The 20,734-nt window shown below is 60.0% G+C and overlaps 1 protein-coding gene across 1 annotated transcript; it reads right to left on the bottom strand.

The window, feature by feature from the left end:
- Positions 1-385: 385 nt before the first annotated feature.
- On the bottom strand, positions 386-19,120 carry ERFL (ETS repressor factor like). The gene is made up of 6 exons (XM_087827241.1): positions 19,081-19,120; positions 4,951-5,030; positions 1,951-2,185; positions 1,436-1,631; positions 1,197-1,320; positions 386-828 (listed from the first exon to the last, which is right to left on the bottom strand). The coding sequence occupies exons 2-6, from the start codon at positions 5,015-5,017 to the stop codon at positions 386-388; spliced, it is 1,065 nt and encodes a 354-aa protein (XP_087683367.1). The 5' UTR covers positions 5,018-5,030; positions 19,081-19,120.
- Positions 19,121-20,734: the final 1,614 nt, after the last annotated feature.

The following is a 20,734-nucleotide window of genomic DNA, read 5'->3' as shown; positions in this document are numbered from 1 at the left end:
AGAGAGGGTGTCAGGACTGGGCCGGCACAGGGGACACACGGCCACACGAACACACAGGTCACAGCACGGAGGTGGGGGCGGGCAGGGGAGGCTGGGCGCCATATTGCACTTTGGGAGTGGGGCCAGGTGGGGACCCCCTCAAACTGGAGCCTGGGGAGGAGGCTGGAGGCCATCGTGTTCCCTCGCCCCTCTGGAGGGGGAGGTGAGACCCCCAACCTGGGGTTGAGGAAGAAGAATGGGGCAGCCATGTGTCCGGCCCTGGAAGGGGCTGAGGGCTGGTCCCTGGCCTCTGGCAGGACATCTTGGGCAGACCAGACAATGGAAGAGGCTGCACAGGCAGTGACCCTGGTCCCTGCCCCAGCAGAATCCATCACCCCACACCGGCTCAGCTGCCCAGCCCCCCTTTGCCTGCCTTGGCCTTGGGGGGCACAGGGAGGCCCTCATCGCCCTCACTGTCAGAGCTGCAGCCGCTGACATCTGTGATCTCCAACTCAGAGTCGCTGTCCTCCTTCCCTCCCAGTGCAGCCTCTGGACCCCCAGCCCCTGGCAGTGCCAGGCGGGGGGCTGCTGCTAGGCCCGAGGGGCGCTCAGGGCCCAGGCCCTCCCCTGCGGCAGCCAGAAGGGGTGCAACGGTGGGGCCTGCCCCTGCTGAGGGCAGGTGGCCCAGGGAGCTGGCCAGAGGGTTGGGGTAGAAGTGAGGGGGATAGAGAGAAGGGGGCAGCTTGGGGAAGGGGCCGGCAAGGTAGGGGTTAAAGTTCCAGGGGTACTCTGGGAAGGCTCGGCTGTAAGGACCCAGCAGGCCAGGGGGCTTGGAATAGCCGGTGGCACCTAGAGGGCACAGGGGATGCGTCAGGCTGAGCCACTGCTCCACAGTCACGGCTGCCTGCTTGGGCCACCAACCTGTATTTCGCCTGCACGGTTCTCCCCATTGTCCCTCCCACGCCTGTCTCCCCACCCTCACGAGGCTTCCCCATCTCCGTCTCCCCCACTCTCCCCATTCCTTTAGTGCCCCAGAAAGCCCTTCTCCAGCCCACCCACCTTTCCAGTCTCCCTCCTCCCTGCGAATCCTTCTCTAGCTTAAAAGACACACACCCCAGCCTTGCCCGGCCTCCTTCCCGCATCCTGTCTCCATCTTTGCCTGTCTTCCCTCCAACACGTGCAGCGTCCCCTCTTCCCCGCAGCCCTCGAGCCCCGGCCCTTACCCGAGCTCAGGAATGGGAAAGGGCTGTCCAGACGCAGTTTGTCCGTCTCGGGGGTGAACAGGGGCGCCCGGGCACCAGGCTCTCCCAGGCGTGGGGCAGAGAACAGGGTCTGCAGGGTCTGGAGAGGGAGGTGAGGGAGGCAGTGCTGCTCAGACTGGCCGCCCCCTCCCCAGGGCTCCATGGCTGGGGGACACCAAATGCCCCAGTTCTGAGACCCCAGCACCCTAACTCACCTCAGGGGTGAGGGGAGGAGCATCTGGCCCAGGGCCCCCCCCAAAGGGACCAGGGGTCAGCAAGAGCGGGGAGCCGGTGGTGGCCGCCGCCACGTCCAGTAGCGGGTAATTGACGAGCACGACTTTGCTGAAGTTGAACTTGTAGGTGAACCTCTTCCCTTTGGTCTTGTGCAGAATGCGCTTGTTGTAGTAGTAGCTGCGGGGACAGAAGGCGGGCAGGGGTGAAAGGAGAGCCCGGCCCACGCTCCGCCAGCCACAGCACAGCTGGGGAGAGAGGCTCAGAAGCCCCCTGACCAAGGAAGGGGTGAGGCAGGGGCTGGGGTCGTGCTGTGGCTCCAAAGCCCAGAGACGGGTCCTGCCTCCTCGCCTGCCTTCCACTCGAGGAAGTGCTTACACCCCTGGAGGGCCCTGCGAGTGCTCGAAAGGGATTCTGCCCGGGGAAGCCCAGGAAAACCTCCCGGGGGCGGAGCCCGGAGGGACAATGAGGGGACAAGGGGCGAGGCCACGGCCCTCACCGCAGGGCCCGGCTCAGCTTGTCGTAGTTCATGTGGGGCTTGCACTTGCGGATGCCCCAGAGCCGGGCCACCTCGTCGGGGTCCTTGATGACGAATTCCCCGTAGTCCCCCTGCCAGGCGATGACACCCTGGTACTCCTCCTTCTGCAGCAGCTCCAGGATGAAATGCCACAGCTGGATCTGCCTCGAGCCAGGGGACGACTCCGGCTTGTAGGCCCAATCCGGGAAGGCAAACCCTGGGGACAGGAGGCAGGGAAGTGGCCCCTGCTTGGAACCGGGGAGGCACCCAGCTCTCCCCCTGATAAGCAGCTGCCCAGCCTCAGGCATCTTTAGGGACCTCATTCCCACCCGCCATACCCCACAAACTGTCCCAACAATGGGAGAGAATCCAGCATCAGGTCCCTATCTTGGCACAACTCTCCCAGGCTCAGTGTCCTGGGTGCAGGGTAGGAGGCCCCGGTTTCCTGCGTCCTGGACTGTGGGGAGGAGCTGGGAAGAGCCAGCCTGCAGGGGAGGCACCCTCCACAGCATTAGCTCTTCTCTCCATTGCACACCCACTCCTGCCCTGGCCTGCCCCAGAGGTCTCTAGTCCCTCCTGCATTCTCACCAGCCCCGATTTCTGTGCCACCCCCCTGCTCAACCTCTTCCCCAAAGCTCCCCCCACCAGCTGACCCCACCCTGGCACATCCAGGCTGGGCCTGTGTGAACACTTAGCAACATCTGTCACCTATTTATGCTTTTCACGCCCCTGGGCACCCTCCCTGCGTTCGTGCCATTGGTCTGAGAGCGGTGTGCCTGCAGACACCCACAGTAAGCAATGTGTCACACAGACTTCCACTCACCCTTGAGGGACATCAGCTACACCCTGGGACACATGCACCAGACTGGCACACTCCTGGGGCACAACACACCAACACCATGCACCACCAAAGCAGACACACCAGAGAGACACTCAACGCTACACACCCATCCAACACACACAACTACACACCTCCTGGGCCCCTCAGAACTGTACACACGACAAGACGTTCAGGACCCCAAAGACCCAAATAAGACAGAGTGTGGTGGAGACAGAGAAGGTGAGGCAGCATCAGGACACGTGTCAACCTGACCGGCCCACGCAGGGTGACACCACGAAAGAACAGCGCCTACCTACCCACAGACACCCCCACACTGTGACACCCACAGCTCACTCAGCATCCCACAGTCCACACTCGGCATCCCGCACCCCGTTGTCCAAATATGCCCAGACACTGGGGGGGAATGGGTGTGCTTGCTCACCCCTAAACCCCACCGTCCAGAAAGCCCTAGGCCCTGGGTCCCACCTCTGTACTCACTCCAGGGCCACATCCTTTGCCCCCGTCTCTTTCCTCAGAGACCCCAGACCCCAGCATGAAAACAGAAGGCAGAATTGGACCATGAAGAGCTGAGAGCCGAGAGAGAAAGGGAAGGAGGTCAGCAAAGGATGCAACGCCGAGCTGGGAGACCGGCCTGTATCCACCTGCTGTGTGACCCAGGACAGTTCCTTGCCCTCTCTGGCTTATTAGAATTTCAGAGCAAGGTCTGGCCCAGACTGCCTGGTGTATAAACGTGGGTACTAACACCTCCCTGCCTGAGGCCAAGGAAGGCCAAGCAGTTTCCTCCCCAAAGGGAGAGTTTTTTTCTCAACTCCATTTTGGGTATTTCTCACCTCAGACCACAGGGCTCCATCAACATGGCAGCTCTGGCACATTCCACACACAGAACACATCCTAGTGGGGAGGCGACTATCACAGACACATCCACACGACTCAAAAGACGACAACGCAACTGGCCGCACGCATGCAGGTACACAACCAAACCCAGAATCACCACCTGTCCTCAGATGCACGTCCTCAAATGTGTGGTACCTGTTAAGACACACATCCAACTAGAGAGAGACCTAAAAGCTCAGCACAAAGACTCACATTGTGACAGGCAGCCCCCAATACTGTCACACTCAGTGACACACAGATGCAAGAAATCCTCACACACACGCCAACACAAGCAGCCCAACCCAGATGCCCAAGGGCCACCCACCCTCACAGCACCAAGACATCCATTAGGAATGCCACACACCATGCGACAGGCCGGTAAGGACCAGGCGAAGGGTCTTTACCCCACCGAGGCAGGTGCACACCTGGCAAGCTGGCAGACACCCCCCCAGTCCTAAAATGTAGACACACTACACATCCCAAAGAAACATGACACACCCAGCCCAGAGCCACTGAGGTAGCCTCAGCTGTGCACGCACAAGGAGGCACACCAGCTCACACGAACACAGACACACGCTCCCAGTGTGACCCCTTCCTCCAGAAACACTCAAGTGACACTCCACGGCCCCAAATAACCAGGCACAGGTCTCAGTCTGCACAAACATACAGAAGTGTGTGCACACGCACACACACACAACCCATCTGTGGGGCGTGTGACTTGGGCTCAAATGCACACCCAGCCGGTCTTACTGTCCACATGCCCATTCCTGAATGTCCACTTCTGAGCAAGCCGTCCTCTCTCCCAGGGCTCCGGCTGGCTGGGCCAGGTCACCAAGTCCCCCTGTCTGGATGGTCCCATCTGTCCATCTGTCTACCAGCACCTGGCCTAGTGGCCCCTCTGGTCCCCATCCTTGCTCCATTAGTGCCTGTTGGTCTCCAGTCCCCCCGCTACTCTCTGCCCGCAGGTCCTGGGTGACGCAGGCTGAGATGTGCACAGCAGATACCCTAGGACCTCAGGCGCCTGAACCCTTGTCCCTCTCGGGCCTCAATCCCGACCTCACCCACCCTCCCAAAGACCCTCACATCCCAGCAGGCAGGTGGCAGGGACATCTGACTGAAGTTTTTAGCCAAGTTTTTCATTAAGGGATTGGATTCAGGGGACTCTGACAGAGACCCAGGAGGCAGAGGGAGGGGAGTGAGAGATCAGAAAGGAGGGGCTGCTGGGAAGGCCCGAGGTCTGGGAAATGGGGGGGATGCAGGCCAGTTACCGGGGGTCCAGAGAGCCGGCAGGGCAGGCGGGGCGAAGAGGAGGTCGGAGACGCAGCTACAGTCCATGGTGGAGCCGGCCCTGCAGAGAGGCCGGGACAGACACGCGGGGACAGGACGGGGCGGGTGGGAGAGACAGAGAGGGGTCAGTGCCGAGACCCTGCCCAGCCTGACGCCCGCACCCTCTCCCCCACATCTCAGCCCTCCCTGGCACCCCTCTGCCCCTTGTGCTGGTCCCACTCCAGACCCTGTGCCACCGAGCCTTCCCTCCCGCCGCGCCTTGGCAGCCCCTTACTCTGCCTCGGTCACTAGGCGCAGGGTGCTCCCAGCCTCCCCCTCGCTCCTCGCCTCTCGCTCGCTCACACTCGCTGGCTCTGGCGCCCGCCCGCCCCACACCGGCTCTGCCGCCGTCTCCCTGTCCCCCTCTCGCGCCTGACCTCTCCCTCGGTGCGTCTCTGGGTCTCCCTCTGTCTCTCTCTGTGGCTGCCCCAGATTTATCTCACTCAGCCTCACCCCCACCCCGGCCCCCCAGCTGACCCCCAGGCTGGTCCGTCCAGCCCCTCGAAGCCCCGCGCTCTCATCTGTCTGCCCAGAGCTGGCCAGAACCTGGTGCCGCCCAACGGGCTGGGAGGGGACAGGCCCAGCCCCCAGCGCCCGCATGTGCACTCCCACGGACACCCCGCCTTCAACCTGCGGCTCACGGCGCAACCTGAGGACTCCTGCCACTCGGACCTGCTTCCCCAGTTGCCTCTTCCTCCTTAGAGCTGCCTCCCCTCGCAGACAGGTCCTCCCTCTCAGACCCCCACTCCCTCAGACAGCCCTCTCCTCAGACACGTCCCCCTAAGACACCGCATCCCCTCCTCGCCCTCTCAGCACCTTTCCCCTTCCTGACAGCCCTTCCCCCTCACACACCACCCCAGGCACCCCTCCCCTTACACACAGCAGCTCCGAATACTCTCAAATACACCAATCCTCTTAGACACCCCACTGCTCCCCAAAGATCCTACACACCACTCAGAAACCCACAGACACTCTGCTCCCCCATAAACCCCACCTCAGCCCTTGGACACCAGACAGGACTTGTCAGCCCATTTGCCCCAGACGTGTCCAGTCTCCCACGGACACCCTCGCCGGGCCCCTACGGCCCAGTGTCTACTGGGGTTCCTCCCCCACGTCCCCCTGCAGCGCGCAGGCCTCTGGGGGCCAGTCCCACCCCCACCTCATCTGCCCCTGGGGTCTCCTCTATTCCCACACCCCCACCTGCCCAACTTTCTGTCTCCCCCTTTCTCTCTCCTCACTCGGCCCCTCTTTTTTCTCCTGTCTCCTCCCATCATCTCTCCCATTTTCCTGTCTCTCCTCTCCCCGTGTCTCCCCTCACCTGGGGGGTCTCCCTCCCTGTCACTGTCTCCATCTCTCGGTCTCTCCCTCGCTCAATCTCTGCTGTTTCTCTGTGCTCCACGCCCGCCCCTGTCTCTTCTCCACGTCTGTCCCCGCATCCCTCTGTCTCTCCCCCTCTCCCCAGTCCCTCCATCTCTGTCTCCCTCCCCATCTCTCCCCTCCTCGCGGACTCGCCCATCTCGGGGTCTCTGCGCCCCCATCCCGGGCTCGGCCTCCATCCCCTCCCGTCCGTCTCCCCACCTCGCGCCATCACCCCGACTCCCGACTCGGCGCCTCCCGTCCACCTCTCCCCCCTCCGCTCCCGGCCCCTCCCGCCCCCTCCGCCTGTCGCCCCCCCTGGCCCCTCTCATTTCCGTGTTGGTTTTGATTTCTCTTCCCGACGCTTTCAACTCCCCGCCGCCTCCTCCGGACACGTTATAACGAGGAGCCGTGGGATCGGCGCTCCAGGCCCTGCTCCCACGCTCCCCCCGCGTCTCTCCTCGTCTCTGCCGTCTCGCGGTCTCTGCCTGCCGCCTCTCCCGTCTCTGTCTCCCGCCTCCATCCTGTCAGGCCCACCGGGGCTGGGTCCCTGCTCCCTCCCTTCTGTCCCCTTCCCTGCTTTTTTGCCCTGAGTGTCCGGGTTTGAAGCCCCGTGTCTCTGGGTCCCCATTTCTCTGTCTCTGGGTCGTGCCCCCCAGTCTCTGTGTCTCCACTTCTCTCTCTCTCATGTCTCTGGTTCCACGTCTCTCTGCTCCTTGTCTCTGTCTCTGTTTCCTCGGCTCCATCTGTCTCTGGGTCTCTGTTTCCGTCCCATGTCCATCTCTTGGGGCCCCTTTGATCTCGCCCTGCCCCTGGCGCCCCCCTGGCCCCATTGATCACTGATCGACCGATGGAGGGAGCGGGGCCTGTGGGGCCGGGGCTGTGGGCCGGGCAGGGGCCAGCGGGACAGCCACACAGAGGGACAGACAGACAGCCAGCCCAGCCAGGGTGGCTGTGGAGGGGGAGCTGCTGCACCCCCTGCGGCTCCCCACCGGCCTGCGCTGTGCGGATGGGGACTCCGGGCAAGCTTTAATTTTTAATTTTATTTTGCTTCCTCCACCCCCCACCCCCACCTCCACCGCCCGCAGCCACGGCACCGACTGTGTGTGCGTGTGCGTGTGCGTGTGCGTGTGCACGCGGCAGTGGAGGGGCCGCGCAGGCCGGGCTGCCTCCCTCCCATCCCTGCCAAGCAGCTGCACAGACCCACACACCACAGGCACACACCCCGCACGGCCACACAACACAACACAGGCACATCAGCAAAGCAACACCCACACAGTCACACAACACAGACATGTGTCAGCAAAGCAACACACACGTCACACAACACACCACATAGGTCAGCAAAGCAACACACACTGTCACACAACACACCACACAGACACATATCAGCAAAGCAACACCCACCCAGTCACACAACACATCACAGACACATGTCAACAAAGCAATGCACACACTATCATACAACACAACACACAGACACATGTCAGCAAAGCAACACACACAACATCACACACAACATACCACACAGATGTGTGATGCACGAGTCAACAAAACCCTACGCACAAAGACTGTTAGAACCAACACACATCACATAGACCCACACAGCAATCAGGCACGGATACCCCATGTCAACACAACACACACACGGGTATGTCAAAACAGTCACACACACACATCATGATCACAGACATTCACGCAGAAACAAAGACACAGTTATGCACAGATAATTCAGTCCCACATAAACAAAGACCCACAATCACAAATCACAGACATACACTAACAGACACAGTTACACACCAAGGTCCACACCAACGCAGATAAACAGCCCTACAGTGACCCAGGCACATGCACCAGCACAGCCAGTCACACAAGTGACATACAAGCAGAGTCACACAGGCAAGCACTAGAGACCCCGTGAGCACATGTGCTGCGTCATGCGGGGGGACGGCGATGCACACACACCAGCTCACACATCCCAACTCACACACACACACACACGGGTGTGTCTGAGCAGTGGCACACTCAGACCTTCTGGCCATCTGGGTGAGGGGCTGGGTTGGGACAGGGGTGGACACTCAGAGGGGACCCCACCTGGGACCCCACTGCTCCTGCCGCCATCTGCCCAGTCGGCAGCCTGTCCATCCACCCACCCGCTTTTCTCGAGCATGTCTCATGTGTGAGGTGTACAGGTCTCTGCGTGTGTGCACATGAGTGTGAGCTGTGCACTGTCTCAGGCCTGCTTCTGGTGCTGTCTCTCCAGAGACAAGTCTCCTGGCCTCTCTCAGACCCCACTGGGTATCAGTGTCTCTCTCACTGAGGGTCTTGCAGCCCCATCTCTCTGTCTGCCTCTATCTCCAAATATCTGTTCCCCAGTGTCTCTGTTTGTCTCTGTCTCCGGGCGTCTCTGTCCTTCTCTGTCTCTCCCTGTCTCTCTTCGCCTCCCATCACTGGGGCCCCCTGGGCCGGGGTTTAACCAGTTGTTTTGATTTCTCTAAGCTGCTCCGGCGGCCTCGGGAGCCGCCTCGGGCCTCACACACCCCCATCCAGCCCCTTCATCCCTCACCCTGCCCCCCCAGCTCCCCTTAACACAATCTGCACAAGTGGAATGAAAATTGATTTTTTTTTTAAATTTCATATCTTCTCCAGGGCTCTGTCTAAAGAGGAGAGAGATGCGGCCCAAGACCCTTCTCCCTCCGCCACCCCCACACACACCAACAGGCACACACATACACCCCGACATGCCGCCTGCACCCACCCGGGGGACACACCCCTCCCTCCAACACACATCCGGGCAGGACACAGCCGCGTACACAGTGGATCCCCCTGCACACACTCTGTGGACACCCACCCGTGGGCACACGTCCCACACCACACAGCCTGGCTGCTGCTGTCACACTCTATAAGTGTGCACACTCACACGCATGCCAGTCCATATAAATTATGGCCACGTCCATGGGCACACAACCCGGGCTCAGGGGCTGTCCCATCACAGGCACTGAGGAGACCCAGGGGAGGACAGGGTCAGGAAGGTGACGGGGACTTTTCTGCCAGGATTACACTCCCCCCCCGGGTCACCCCCACTCCTACCCCTGCCCACATCAACCAAATGCTCTAGCCTGACTCTGGGTGAGGGTGCCTCTGTGCCTGGGATGGGCACACACGCACACACTCACACACACCCCCCTCACTACTTCTCTCCAGGCCACACACTGTCACCACAACAGGCTGGTTCATTTGAGAGCTGGCTCATCCCCGCCCAGGCACCCAGCACACACACAGAGGCACCACACACGTGCCCGAGCTCACACACCAGCACGGGGACAGCCCCACACATCGCAGGGCAGCAGCTCCCACTAGGAGTGCACACGTGCACCACCCAACAGTCACATGTACACAACCACACACACAGCCCCACAGGCTCAGGCTGGTCACACGCCGTCGTTCACTCAGTGCTCAGACTCCTTACCCAGCCCGGGACATTCCGCTCCCCAAAATGACGACACACATGCACACACACGCACAAAACATTGTTCATGTCTGATCCCAGGCTCAGAAACGCGCCACAGGCTCAGAGACACAACAGCAGCCCCGGGACACAAACGCGCGCCACACAAGCTCCCAGAGCCGCCTCTGATCTCGGATTCGGGGGGACTTTGAGGCCTTTCCGTGGCCGTTCTCCACTGAGTGCCTCACACCCGCCCTCAGCAGCCGGGCTCCTGGGGTCCTGCAGGGGCGACACTCAGGCCTTCCCCCAGCTCCCGTGGACAGAGTCTCCTGGCCCTCAGAAACATGGGCCGTCCTGTCCTGGTCACTCCGACATGCCACTTGGCCACCTGACTTGGGAACTCTAGACACGGCACAGCTCCAGAGTGTGGGCAGTCACACCAGCCGCTCACACTGGGTTCTGCACACAAGTCACACGCTCACCAACACAACACCCGTGGCTTTAACTTGGGCACCCAGGCTTACTCACCTGTGCCCAGGAACACACACATCTCCACGTCAGTCACGTGAGGACAGCCAAGAAGCCTCCACACACATATGTAGTTTCACACATCCCAGACACACACATAGACAGTCACCATAGCTTACACACACAACACATGCACACACAACACGCAACACACACACAGGGACCTTTGTTGAGGCTGCATTGTGCAAGACAGACTGAAGGACAGACTGCAGACAGACATCAGGGCACAGGCTCCCAGCCCAGAGAAGGTGGCTGTGACAATGGCTTAGGACGGTCAGGAGGCACTGAGCCAGGGCAGAGATGGAGACCTCACGCCCACCCCTCTTCCAGGCTCTCCCTCTAGCTGGCATCTCTGTGTGGGTCTCTGTCTCTCGCCCTGAGTCCCAGTCTCCGCACAGATGTCCCTGGGCTGTGGCCAGCACGCAGAACGGTGTCAGTGGGGGGGGGGGCGGCGAGAGAGCGTCCCCAGGGAGGTGGGAGCCGCAGTGCCACGCACCCCGCCTACCAAACAGCACTGGGAGAGGGGAGCGGGAGGCGGAGGCAAAACCGCTATGCGGACCGGGCTGCTCCTCCAACCCCTGCAGGGGGAGCCCTGCCCCTCCCTTCAGAGACCCGCAAAGATGAAGGGCCAGGATGGGAGGGGAAGACAGAGAGAAGGGGAGACACCCAGAGAGGGGCAGAGACTGGGGGGGCAGACAGAGAGACGGGGAGAGACAGAGCCAGAGAAGGGGGGGATCCAAATCAGGGGAACCGGAAGAGGCGAGTGAGTCAGAGAGGCTTGACCAAGTGAATTAAAGAGCCGGAGGTTAAGGGGAGAGCCCTGGAGAGACCTGGGGTCAGGGAGTTAGAAGAGGAGGGGGGCAGAGATGCGGAAAATTGAGGGATTAGGGCAGAGGCAAGGAGTGGAGGGAGAGCCACAGCTGCAGGGCGGAGGCAGAGGGACAGGAAAGGCCTGAGAGCCTGGCAGGCGCGGCTGATCTCACTGTGGGTTCAGGGCCACTGAGGTGCCCCCTTGGCCCTTCAGCAGTCCTGGGGGTCAGCTCAGGGCTACCACCCCAGCTCCAAAGCCCACCCTCCCCCTCCTCCTCACCCCCAAACCTGCCTCATCCTGAACCCCAGCCTCTCCCCATGCAAGTTCTCCCTCCACTGCAGCCCTTTCCCCACCGCCTCATCCCCAAACCCCAGGCCCACCAGGCTGCCTTGGCTGGGCCTTCTGACCCCCAAGCCTTCCACCAGCGAGTGACAGGCGGGCACTGGCTGGGATGGCCAAGGGGCAGGGGCGCTGTGTGTCCTGTTTATGGGGCCTGGTGCCAAGTATGTGCTCAGGAAAGATTGTTTAAATGGAATTCAGGCGAAATGGAGCAAGGCCGGGAAAGAGAAACAGACAGATGTTGAGTCAAAGGGACAGAAAGCTAGAGAACAAGGGACAGAAATGGAGGTGGGGAAGCAAGACCTGGGACAAGAGGGCAGAGAGACAGGGATGGACAAATAGGAACGGTGCAGAGAACCAGAGGGACGGGGGACAGAGAGACAGGTAGGTGGGGGCCTGAGACACAGAAACAGAGGAACGGGGAATTGTATGGATGAAGAAAAGGACTGGAAAATGGGGCAGAGCGGGTGACAGGGTCAGAGAAAATGAGGAGCAGGCACATGGGGGCAAAGGCCTAGGAGGCAAACATGAGGGGTAACGGGGGCACAGTGAAGGGAGAAGAGACTCAGGGGGAGAGGGAAACCGCAGGCAGAGGACAGGGCCCGAGTGCCTGCCCAGGGCCGGTTATGGGGTCTGGGCCAGCTGGAGCTGGGCGCTGGGCTGTGGGGATCCCACAGGGCCAGAGAAGGGCCAGGGTCCAGGGGGCTTGGGGAGGCTCGGGGCTCCAGGGGCACTGCACGGTGCTAATTCAGCGCCATCGATCAGAGGGGATGAGAGCAATAAATTATTGTGACAAGATGCAATCCTGGCCCGCGCACTGCCGCCGAGTGGATCGATCCCTGTCCCCAGTCCCACACTGGTCCCGTGCCCAGGCCTCGGCCAGGATGCCTCTGCCCACCTCTCTCTCCATTCCCCCCACCACACGCACTCCCACTGACAGCCAGGAGGGGCCACAGCCCTTGGGAAGACACAGGAACAGAGAGGGACCTACAGATGGGTGATCAGCCCCAACCTATCCTGGGTCCTCTCACTGCCCTCAGCACCCCATCCTCACCATGACCTGGGAGGTAGCAACTGTCATGATGCCCATTTCACAGATGTGGAAACTGAGGCTCAGACAGGGAAAGTAACTTGGCCAAAGTTTTACAGGAGTGAATGTTGATGCCTGGACTCAAATGGGGGCCAGTATGACTTCAAGCGCCTCCCCCAAATATTTGTGCCATCAGAGGAGAGGAGGAAGGAGAGAGAGGGAGAGAGTGGAGACAGACAGGGCAGGACTCAGAAACAGGGTCAGAGAGCTATTAAGAGATATGAAGAGCTACAGAGACACTGAAAAAAAAACAGAAATGGGGAAACACAGACAACAAAGGGACAGAGACTGGGAGGGAGAAAAAGAGACAAAGAGAGACAGAGACGCAGAAAAAGACTCAGATTCAGAGATGGGCAGAGGGGGAGATGGCAGAGGGAGACGTGGAAGCGAATAAAGGCAGGGTGGGCGCATAGGAAACATGAGCAGGTAAAGAGGTGCCTGTAGAGCTGGGTAGTTCCGGAGACCAAGGTGTGTCTGGGACACAGGCGCAGGGTGGCAGGCAGCTGTGCTGGCTCCGTGCAGCTGGGGGCGCGCGGGAGGCAGGTAGGGGTGAACACTCAGATGACAAACTTGGCTGGGAGTCAGACAGGGGCAGGTTTGAGAGCAGGGAGGGGAGGGAGAATGTGAGGTTGGGGTGTTGGAGAGCTGGCAGGGGAGGAAGCGTGCCCCCCCCCCCCAGTGACTAGGTGGCCAAAGAGTCTTCGGAAGAAGGACAGAGACGCCGGTGTGCTAAGCAGGTGTGCGAGGCAAGGACACATGGATGACTGGAGTCAGATGGCCTCAGTTTGACTCAAATCTCCAACATTTACCAGTTTCTGAGACCTTGAAGAAATGACTCTGTTTGCCTGGGCTCAGTTTCCTTCTCTGTAAAGTGGGGACAAGAATAAGCACCAGCCTCATAAGGGTCTCGTGAGGATGAGATGAGACGATGGGTGTGAAGAAGTGAACAGTGCCTGTCACAGGGACAGGCGTAATAAGGTGGTAGCTGGCGACATGCTATGAGTAGGTGCTGCTCGAGGAGTGGTCCGTGGGCAGCAGCAGCAGCACCTGGGGCTGGTGAGGAATGCAGGGTCTCGGGCTCCACCCCAGACCTGCTGCACCTGAACCTGGGGGGCGAGGCCCAGGCCTCCGTGTTCCGACAAGCCCTCCACGTGTTTCTGACGCCCGCTGAAGTCTGAGAACCTCGGACCTAAGGGATTCTGTACGATGCAGCGGGCAGGTGTGTGGACGGCTGGGAGCAGAAGTGACATGTGTAACAAATGCTACAGGTGTTACTATGCTCACCAAAAAGGTGTTCCTTGAGGAGATAGATGGCTGAGGACATGTTCCATGAAAAGAAACAGGGATTTCCAGAGGGAAGCAGGCTGGGGACGGGTGTGAGGGATCTGAAGATTTGTCTCCCAAGGTGTGGAGTGACAGGCTGCACGAGCAGGTAGTGAAGACAAACATAGCTGAGACAAGGTGGTTATGGGCACACAAGGTTTGAAAAAGCTGTGAAGAGTTACATGGGTGCGCGGGGGGGGGGGGGGGGGGATAGGTGGGGACCCGGTGTTGAGAGTCAGGTGCATGTCTGAGGGGCAGGAGCGTGGCCAGGAATGGCTGTTCCCTTTGGGGACAGGATGGGAAGGCCAGGCCTGGGGCAGAGACCCACTAACGCAGAGAGAGGTTAAGGAGGGCCATGCGGAGTTTTCAGTACCTATTTGCTGAAGAAACGAACGAGTGTGGTACCAGAGGCAGACAGGGGAGGAACGGACAGGTGTGTGGAGATACTGGTGCGAGCTTGTGAGGCAAGAAAGAGGACCTGAGATCCTAGGAACGCGGGAAAAGAAAAGTGGACAGATGGTACCTGAGGGGCAGGTGTGGGGAAATAGGTATGCAGGTGGGGCAGGTGCCTCTGCCAAGGACAGCTTCCCTGCCCCAAACTGTGTTTGTGTGAAGTGGTGCCGTGCGTTGGGAAAGGCAGCGAGACAGAGAGGCAGAGACAGAGAGACAGTGAGGAGTCAGACACAAGGTGAGCAGCAAGTGTGCAGGTGGGACAGGTGGGACTTTCAGAGGCCAAGGGCTCGTAAGAGACATCATGGCAGGAGAGAGACATGAGGAAGGAGGGTATACGTGATACCCAAGGACCAAGGCACGTGTGAGCAATCAGCTGGCGTTGGGCTACGAGACAGGTGGGATCGGTGCATGTGTTGTCTGGGATGAGTCACCTGAAATGACAAGTGGGAAAAGACAGGTGTGGGCCAATCCCTCGGAAGTAGGTATATTGATGTAACCCGATGGGAGATGGAGTGTGAGGAAGCTAGGAACAGGCAGACGGGGCGCGAAGCAGGTGTGTTCTTTGGAGACACATGTGGGAAAAGTGTTTCTGGAAGGACAGGTGAGAGGCCGGACAAGATTAGCACTGCAAGGGAGGAGTACGGGTGAGAGCCGGGAGGGTGGGAGAGGACAGGTGTCACCCCAGAACAGACCAGGAGGATGCACCTGTGCAAAGGAAGGTAGGTGTGTAGGGGTGTGTGTGTGTGTGTGTGTGTGTGTGAGAATATATGGTAAACAGGTACTCCTTGAGGGGAGGCAGATGTGAAGAAATCTGAATGTGTAAGAAACAAGCGTGTCCACAGTTTGGGATGGTGCAGGTGCAGGTGCAGGTAGGAAGGGGACAGTGATATGAAATGACACAGATGCAGGGATTCGAGTGGAAAGGGCGGAATCTGGAGAACAGGTATTACCTGGAGGGCAGGTAGGCGGAGATGCTCAGGTATGAGAGATCATGGGTGTCTTTGGGGCAGGTTTCAAGGGCACCAGTGTAACCTGGACGGGGCGGGTGAGAGGAAATTCGGTGATACCTACTGAGGCAGAAGAAGGAAACGTGCACAGTACAGGTGTTACCTGCAAGGGGCAGGTATAAGAAGGGAAATGTTACCTGGAGGTCCAGATGTGGGGAACTGAAGAGGGGCACTGACGTGACAAGTATGTTTATAGACAGGTGAGGATAAAAGGTGTTACCTGAGGCCACAGGTGTGTGCAGCATGAGTCTTCCAGGTGGTTTGCTGCCTGGGTTTCGCTCACTCCCCTCTCCTCCCCTCCCCAGGGGTCAGCTCTGGCTCTCCCATCCCTCCCCTGGCTCTGACCCTCGGCAGGGCACACAGTTCTGGGCTCGGTAAGGCCTGGCCCGCCGGCAGCGGTGCTCCTGAGGCTGCTTGGCTATGCGGAGCGCGTCTGGGCCTCAGCGGCCGGCAGGGCGGGGGAACGGGCAGGGGGGGCCGTTTAGCCGTGATAGATCCGCGCGCCGCTTGTCTCTTAATCTCCGGAGCGACCGATCGATTCGCTATTTCCCTTTGTTGCCAGAAAATTCGATCCTGGGCCTGGAATTAGGTCCCCGGCTTAATCTGAGCGGAAACCAGCGAGGGGGAGACAGAGACAGAGACACTGGGAGAGACAGAGACAGAGAGATAGTGAGAGACAGAGGAGAGACAGCGAGGCTGAGAGATGCTGAGAAAGATACAGAGGGAGATAGGCAAGGAGATTCTGAGAGACAGTCCAAGAGTTAGACCCAAAGAGAGAGACGCTGCGAGAGACAGAGATCAAGAGTCAGAGAGATTCCGGGAGGGTAGAGGTGGGCACAGAGATGCCGGGAGAGACAGCACGGTGAGGAGAGATGCAGGCAGGGGGGAGATGGCAGAGGTGGCCCAGCATGACGGCTGTGGAACGGCTGGGACAGAGAAGGTGTGCAGGGTAAGCCACCTGACCCAGAAGGACAGGCCCCTCGGAAGTCAGGGCCGGGCCTGCGCTCCCAGCCCGAGCTGTGCACACCCAAAATTGGCCCAAATGTCTTTCCCACACCCCCCTTGATCCCTCACACCAAATATCCAGATCCAAATTTGCAGACCCTCGGCCCTGAACTCCAGCTCCAAATAACAGACCTCCCAGCGCCCCAAATCCAGCCCCCCCTGCTGACCCACCCCCAAATATCCACACTCAGGCCTGACCCCCAGCCCCAGTCAGCTCTCAACTCCAAATATCCAGTCTCCTGGCTCTGCGGCCCCAGGTCCCAAATTTCAAGCTCTCAGCCCCCTAAACCCACCAGACTCCCCCTCAGGCCGGCCCGCCAGCCCCACTCCCAAGCACTCAGACCCAGGCTCTCCCGGCCCCTCTCCCGCCCTCTCACCCCCGGCCCGGCCCCCGACCTCCAGCCCCTCACCCCCTCCCACCTCCCCGGGGACCGGCGACCCCTCCGCCTCCGGGACCGGGTCTCCGGGGAGCCCTCGGCGCCCGGCCCCCGCCCCGGGCAGGAATCCCCGCCCCCCATCCCCGCCCCCCGCCGGCCGCTCACTCACTCGCTGGGGTTGCGCGTCCGCCGGGTCCGGAGAGAAGTGTTTAAAGTTCCGGCACCGCGGCCATGCCCCGCGGCGTCCTGCGGAGGGGGCCCGGGGCGCGGGGCGCGGGGCGGGGGAGGCGCCCCAGGGGTGGGGGCGCGGCGGGCGGCGCGGGCGGCGCGGGCGGGGAGGAGAGCCTCTGAGAGACGGGGCAGAGGGAGACGCAACACAGGGACGGCCAGAGACGGCACCGAGCAGAGACGGGGAGACGCAGAGACACTCAACAGAGACGCGCGAGAGGGACGGAGACGCGCGAAGCTGGGCACCGAGCCCCGGGCGGGCGGCGGCGCGGCGGTCGGGGCGCGGGGCCGGGCGGGGGGCGCGGGGCCGGCCTCCTGCGCCGCCTCCGCCTCCTGCCCTTCCTCCTCCTCCTCCTCCTCCTCCTCCTCCTCCCCGGGCTCCTCCACGCGCCGCGCGCCTCCCGCCCTCGCGGCCGCCCGGCCCCTCTCCGCGCGCAGATATATGGAGGCGGCGGCGGCGGCGGCGGGCGGTGCGGGGGAGGGGGCGGGAGCGCGATCGATGGAATATAATTTTCCTCAAACTCGGAAAATAAAGTTCAGAGCTGATCAAATTTGAAAACAGATGTCGAATCGCGACTCTAAATAAGGTTCGATCCCGGGACTGAGAGAGTGGGGGCGGGGCGGGGGTGGGGGAGAGGTGGAGAGACCCCGCTCCCCTTCCTCAGCGCCCCTCCCCTCCCCTCGCTCCCGAGGCGGACGCCCTTGGACACACGGGCCCGGCGTGAAGTGGAGGCCAGAACCCCTGCTGGACACGCAAAACCGAACCCGGACACCGGGCACACACGTGCACACACAGCCTGGGTAGCAGACACGTGGACATAAGGACACACGGGTACGGTAACACATACAGTGCAAACACACTCACACAGGACAGCCTAGGGCGCACATGGACACCACCCTACTCAGGAACACACACGGAGAAGCATGTACACAAAGCCGTGGACAGAAAGCCCGCACACACTGACCCATCCTGACCCACAAACTGGACACTGGACACACAAGACCCATGGTGACGTACAGCTACACTCCATCCCTTGACACACAAAACCCTCACTGACTCATGAGCCCCGGCGTAGACAGACACACTGACACACCCCTTCCAACGCCCACACAGTCGCAGGACCACAGGGCACAGGTGCAGTGACAGGGCAGGGCCTCGCACATCTGCTCCCACTGAAATCACCAGCAATGTCCCCTGGCCTCCGGCCCTGAGATCAGCAGCCCCTAGCCCTGGACTTCAGCTCCACTCTGACTCCCTGGCCCAGACTAACCCACATCCTCACATTCACACTCCTACCCCCTCCCTGGCGCCTTCCCTTTACCTCTTCTCCCTCTCCCCCCTCCTCACTTCCCTCTCCCATTCCCAGGTCAGGCTGCCCTCCACCAAGTCCCAAAGCCACATTTTCTGGGGCCACCCCTAGCATCACCTGCCTCAGGAGGGGAAAGAGTCTGGGGCAGGACCACAGTCCCTGAGCGGGTATGCCAGGGTCAGGACAGCTCTGCCAGGCACTGAGGGCATGAGCAGACTTCGGACAGGCTCCAGCTCTACCACCGCTCCCCCCTCACTTGGGCAAATCACTGAGCATCCCCAGCCTTAGTTTCTTCATCTGTAAAATGGAGCAACAATGATGACTACTTCCTAAAGTTGCTGGGAGGGTTAAAGAGCAGGACAAGGGAGTGCACTTGGCATTTTCCAAGCACCAAATAAACACACACTCACTCTGAGCATTTACTATTTCAACTTAACCACATTAAAACTACTAAACTTTCGCCAGAAACCGAGAGCTCCCTCACTGAGCTCCACATGGTACACTCTTTCAAGGACCCAGCAAGAAGTCCCTGCACTGGGTGTCTCTGCCCCTTCATTAGGTGGTACCTGAGACCCCTCAGGAGAGCCACAATCCTCTGGTATCTACAGCAACCCTGACTGCACACAGCATCCTTAAAGGTAGCTCACCAGTGGGACAGTCTCTGACATTTATGCCCCTTGGGAGTCTGTGACACCCACCAGCCTGCGGAGAACATTCTTCCAGCACCTTCACAGTTCGTGGCTCTGAATGCCAAGGAGGGGCTTCTGGGACACCCTCTGCCGAGTAGGACTCCTCACCTGCACACAGCACCCTTTGGGAGAGAAAACACCCTCCAGGTGGCTACGATACCCATCCGGAGAGCTAGAACACCAACCAACTGGAATGTATTTGATGGTCATTAAATGCGCAAGAGGACATCTGCAAAGAGAGAAAACACCTGAGCAGAAAGAACCTGGAGTGCTGCGTGTAACAGCCTTCGGTGACACAGCACACCCTCTGGGAAGATACCGATTATTACACTGTACACAACACCCTTCCGGAAAATAGAACATCTTCGGAATGTTAGTGACGCCCATAAGACAGCCAAGAGCATCAGCAAAGAGAGCTCCCCCCTCTTTATTTCCAAGCCCCACCTCTGGGAGAGATGGAGCCTTTCCAGAGTGTCAGTATACTTGTTAGACTATAGGCAACACCTGTGAGGGGCGGACAGGCTTACAATGCCCAGTGGAGGTACAGAAGCCCCCCAGGGAGAGCTCTGATGCCTTTGGTGGCCAGGACCTGGTAGACTAGACAGCAGGCCAGTGGACATGTGACAAACACCAGTATGACTGCTCAGAATAACACCCCCCAAGGAGACACCTCCTTGATTTCTGTAACACCTTTGGGGCTGTGCATTTTTGGGCCATCTACGTTCCCTCTCTGAGCCCGAGGTGGTTGGGAGGAGTCGTGAGAAGGTGGAGGTCAGAGTGTGCCATGCCCTGTACACACAGAAGGCGCTCAATAAAAGTGAGCGTCGGCGCCACACAGCGTTTCCTGAGGAGGGGGGACCACCACCCACCGAGGCTGTGTATCCACTCATTAGCAGTAGCAGCCAACACCTACTTGACTGAAGGAAGCCTCTCACAGGAGGGGGACCATTAAGCTGTAGTTAATATCCCCAGGGAGGCTGCAATAGCTGAGGACTGTAGTTAAGACCCCCCTGGGAGAGAACACCCTCAGGATGTTTAATGCCTCCTGGAAAAGGTGGGGGGGAGGACACCCTCACCAGCCTCTACTGCCCAAGGGACTAGGTTTATTACTCATGAAGGAGAGAGGACACCTCTGGGGTCTGTAACCTCCATCAGGCTCTTTACAAACCCTCGAGCAGTGAGAGGATCCCTCCCAGAGGGCTAACGCCTCCCTTTCGACTGCTTTGAACACCAGAGAGTGAAACCTGGATGGGTGTGAGCTGACCCCCTTACCTAAGAATCCATCCCCTAACCCACTCCCTCAATGGTCCCCCTGAATCACAGGATCACAGGGGTGGGGGTGGGGTGGGTGGGCTTGGGCAGTTTCTGGCCTAGTTAGAATGACCATGACAATGAACTTTTCAATGGTATTTGCTCTGGATGGGGCCCTCGCCCAAACTCTATACAAAGATGGACTCATTTCCTTCTCAGGACAACCCTATGAGGTAGGTGCTAGTGGTATTATCCCCATTTTCCCGATGAGGAAACTGAGGCACAGAAGCCACTTGTCCACTGTTACACAGCTAGGTAGTGTTGGAAGTGGGACCGGAGCCAGGGCAGCCTGGCCCTAGGGGTAGGGCTGTGTTCCTAACTACCGGGCAATACTACCCTGCTGTATACACCCCCCACCCCCCTCAGATCAGACTCTGCTCCCCACCTCTGACTGACGCCCCGCCGAGCAGACTCCCCCGTCCCAGCCCCCTCCCCAGGCTCTCTGCACCTC

Source organism: Miniopterus natalensis, chromosome 18, assembly GCF_054644295.1.
Source record: "Miniopterus natalensis isolate mMinNat1 chromosome 18, mMinNat1.hap1, whole genome shotgun sequence".
NCBI lineage: Eukaryota > Metazoa > Chordata > Mammalia > Chiroptera > Miniopteridae > Miniopterus > Miniopterus natalensis.
Note: the sequence above shows the minus strand (reverse complement) of the source record. Positions and strands in the feature narration are given on the sequence as shown.

Excerpts from the sequence above, each read along its gene's own strand:
- ERFL (XM_087827241.1), bottom strand. The coding sequence starts at position 5,017 with ATGGACTGTAGCTGCGTCTCCGACCTCCTCTTCGCCCCGCCTGCCCTG. Across the intron at positions 1,632-1,950 it reads AAGCTGAGCCGGGCCCTGCG|CTACTACTACAACAAGCGCA; the intron begins GTGAGGGCCGTG and ends CTGTCCCCGCAG. Across the intron at positions 829-1,196 it reads ATTCCTGAGCTCGGGTAAGG|GTGCCACCGGCTATTCCAAG; the intron begins GCCGGGGCTCGA and ends TGTGCCCTCTAG.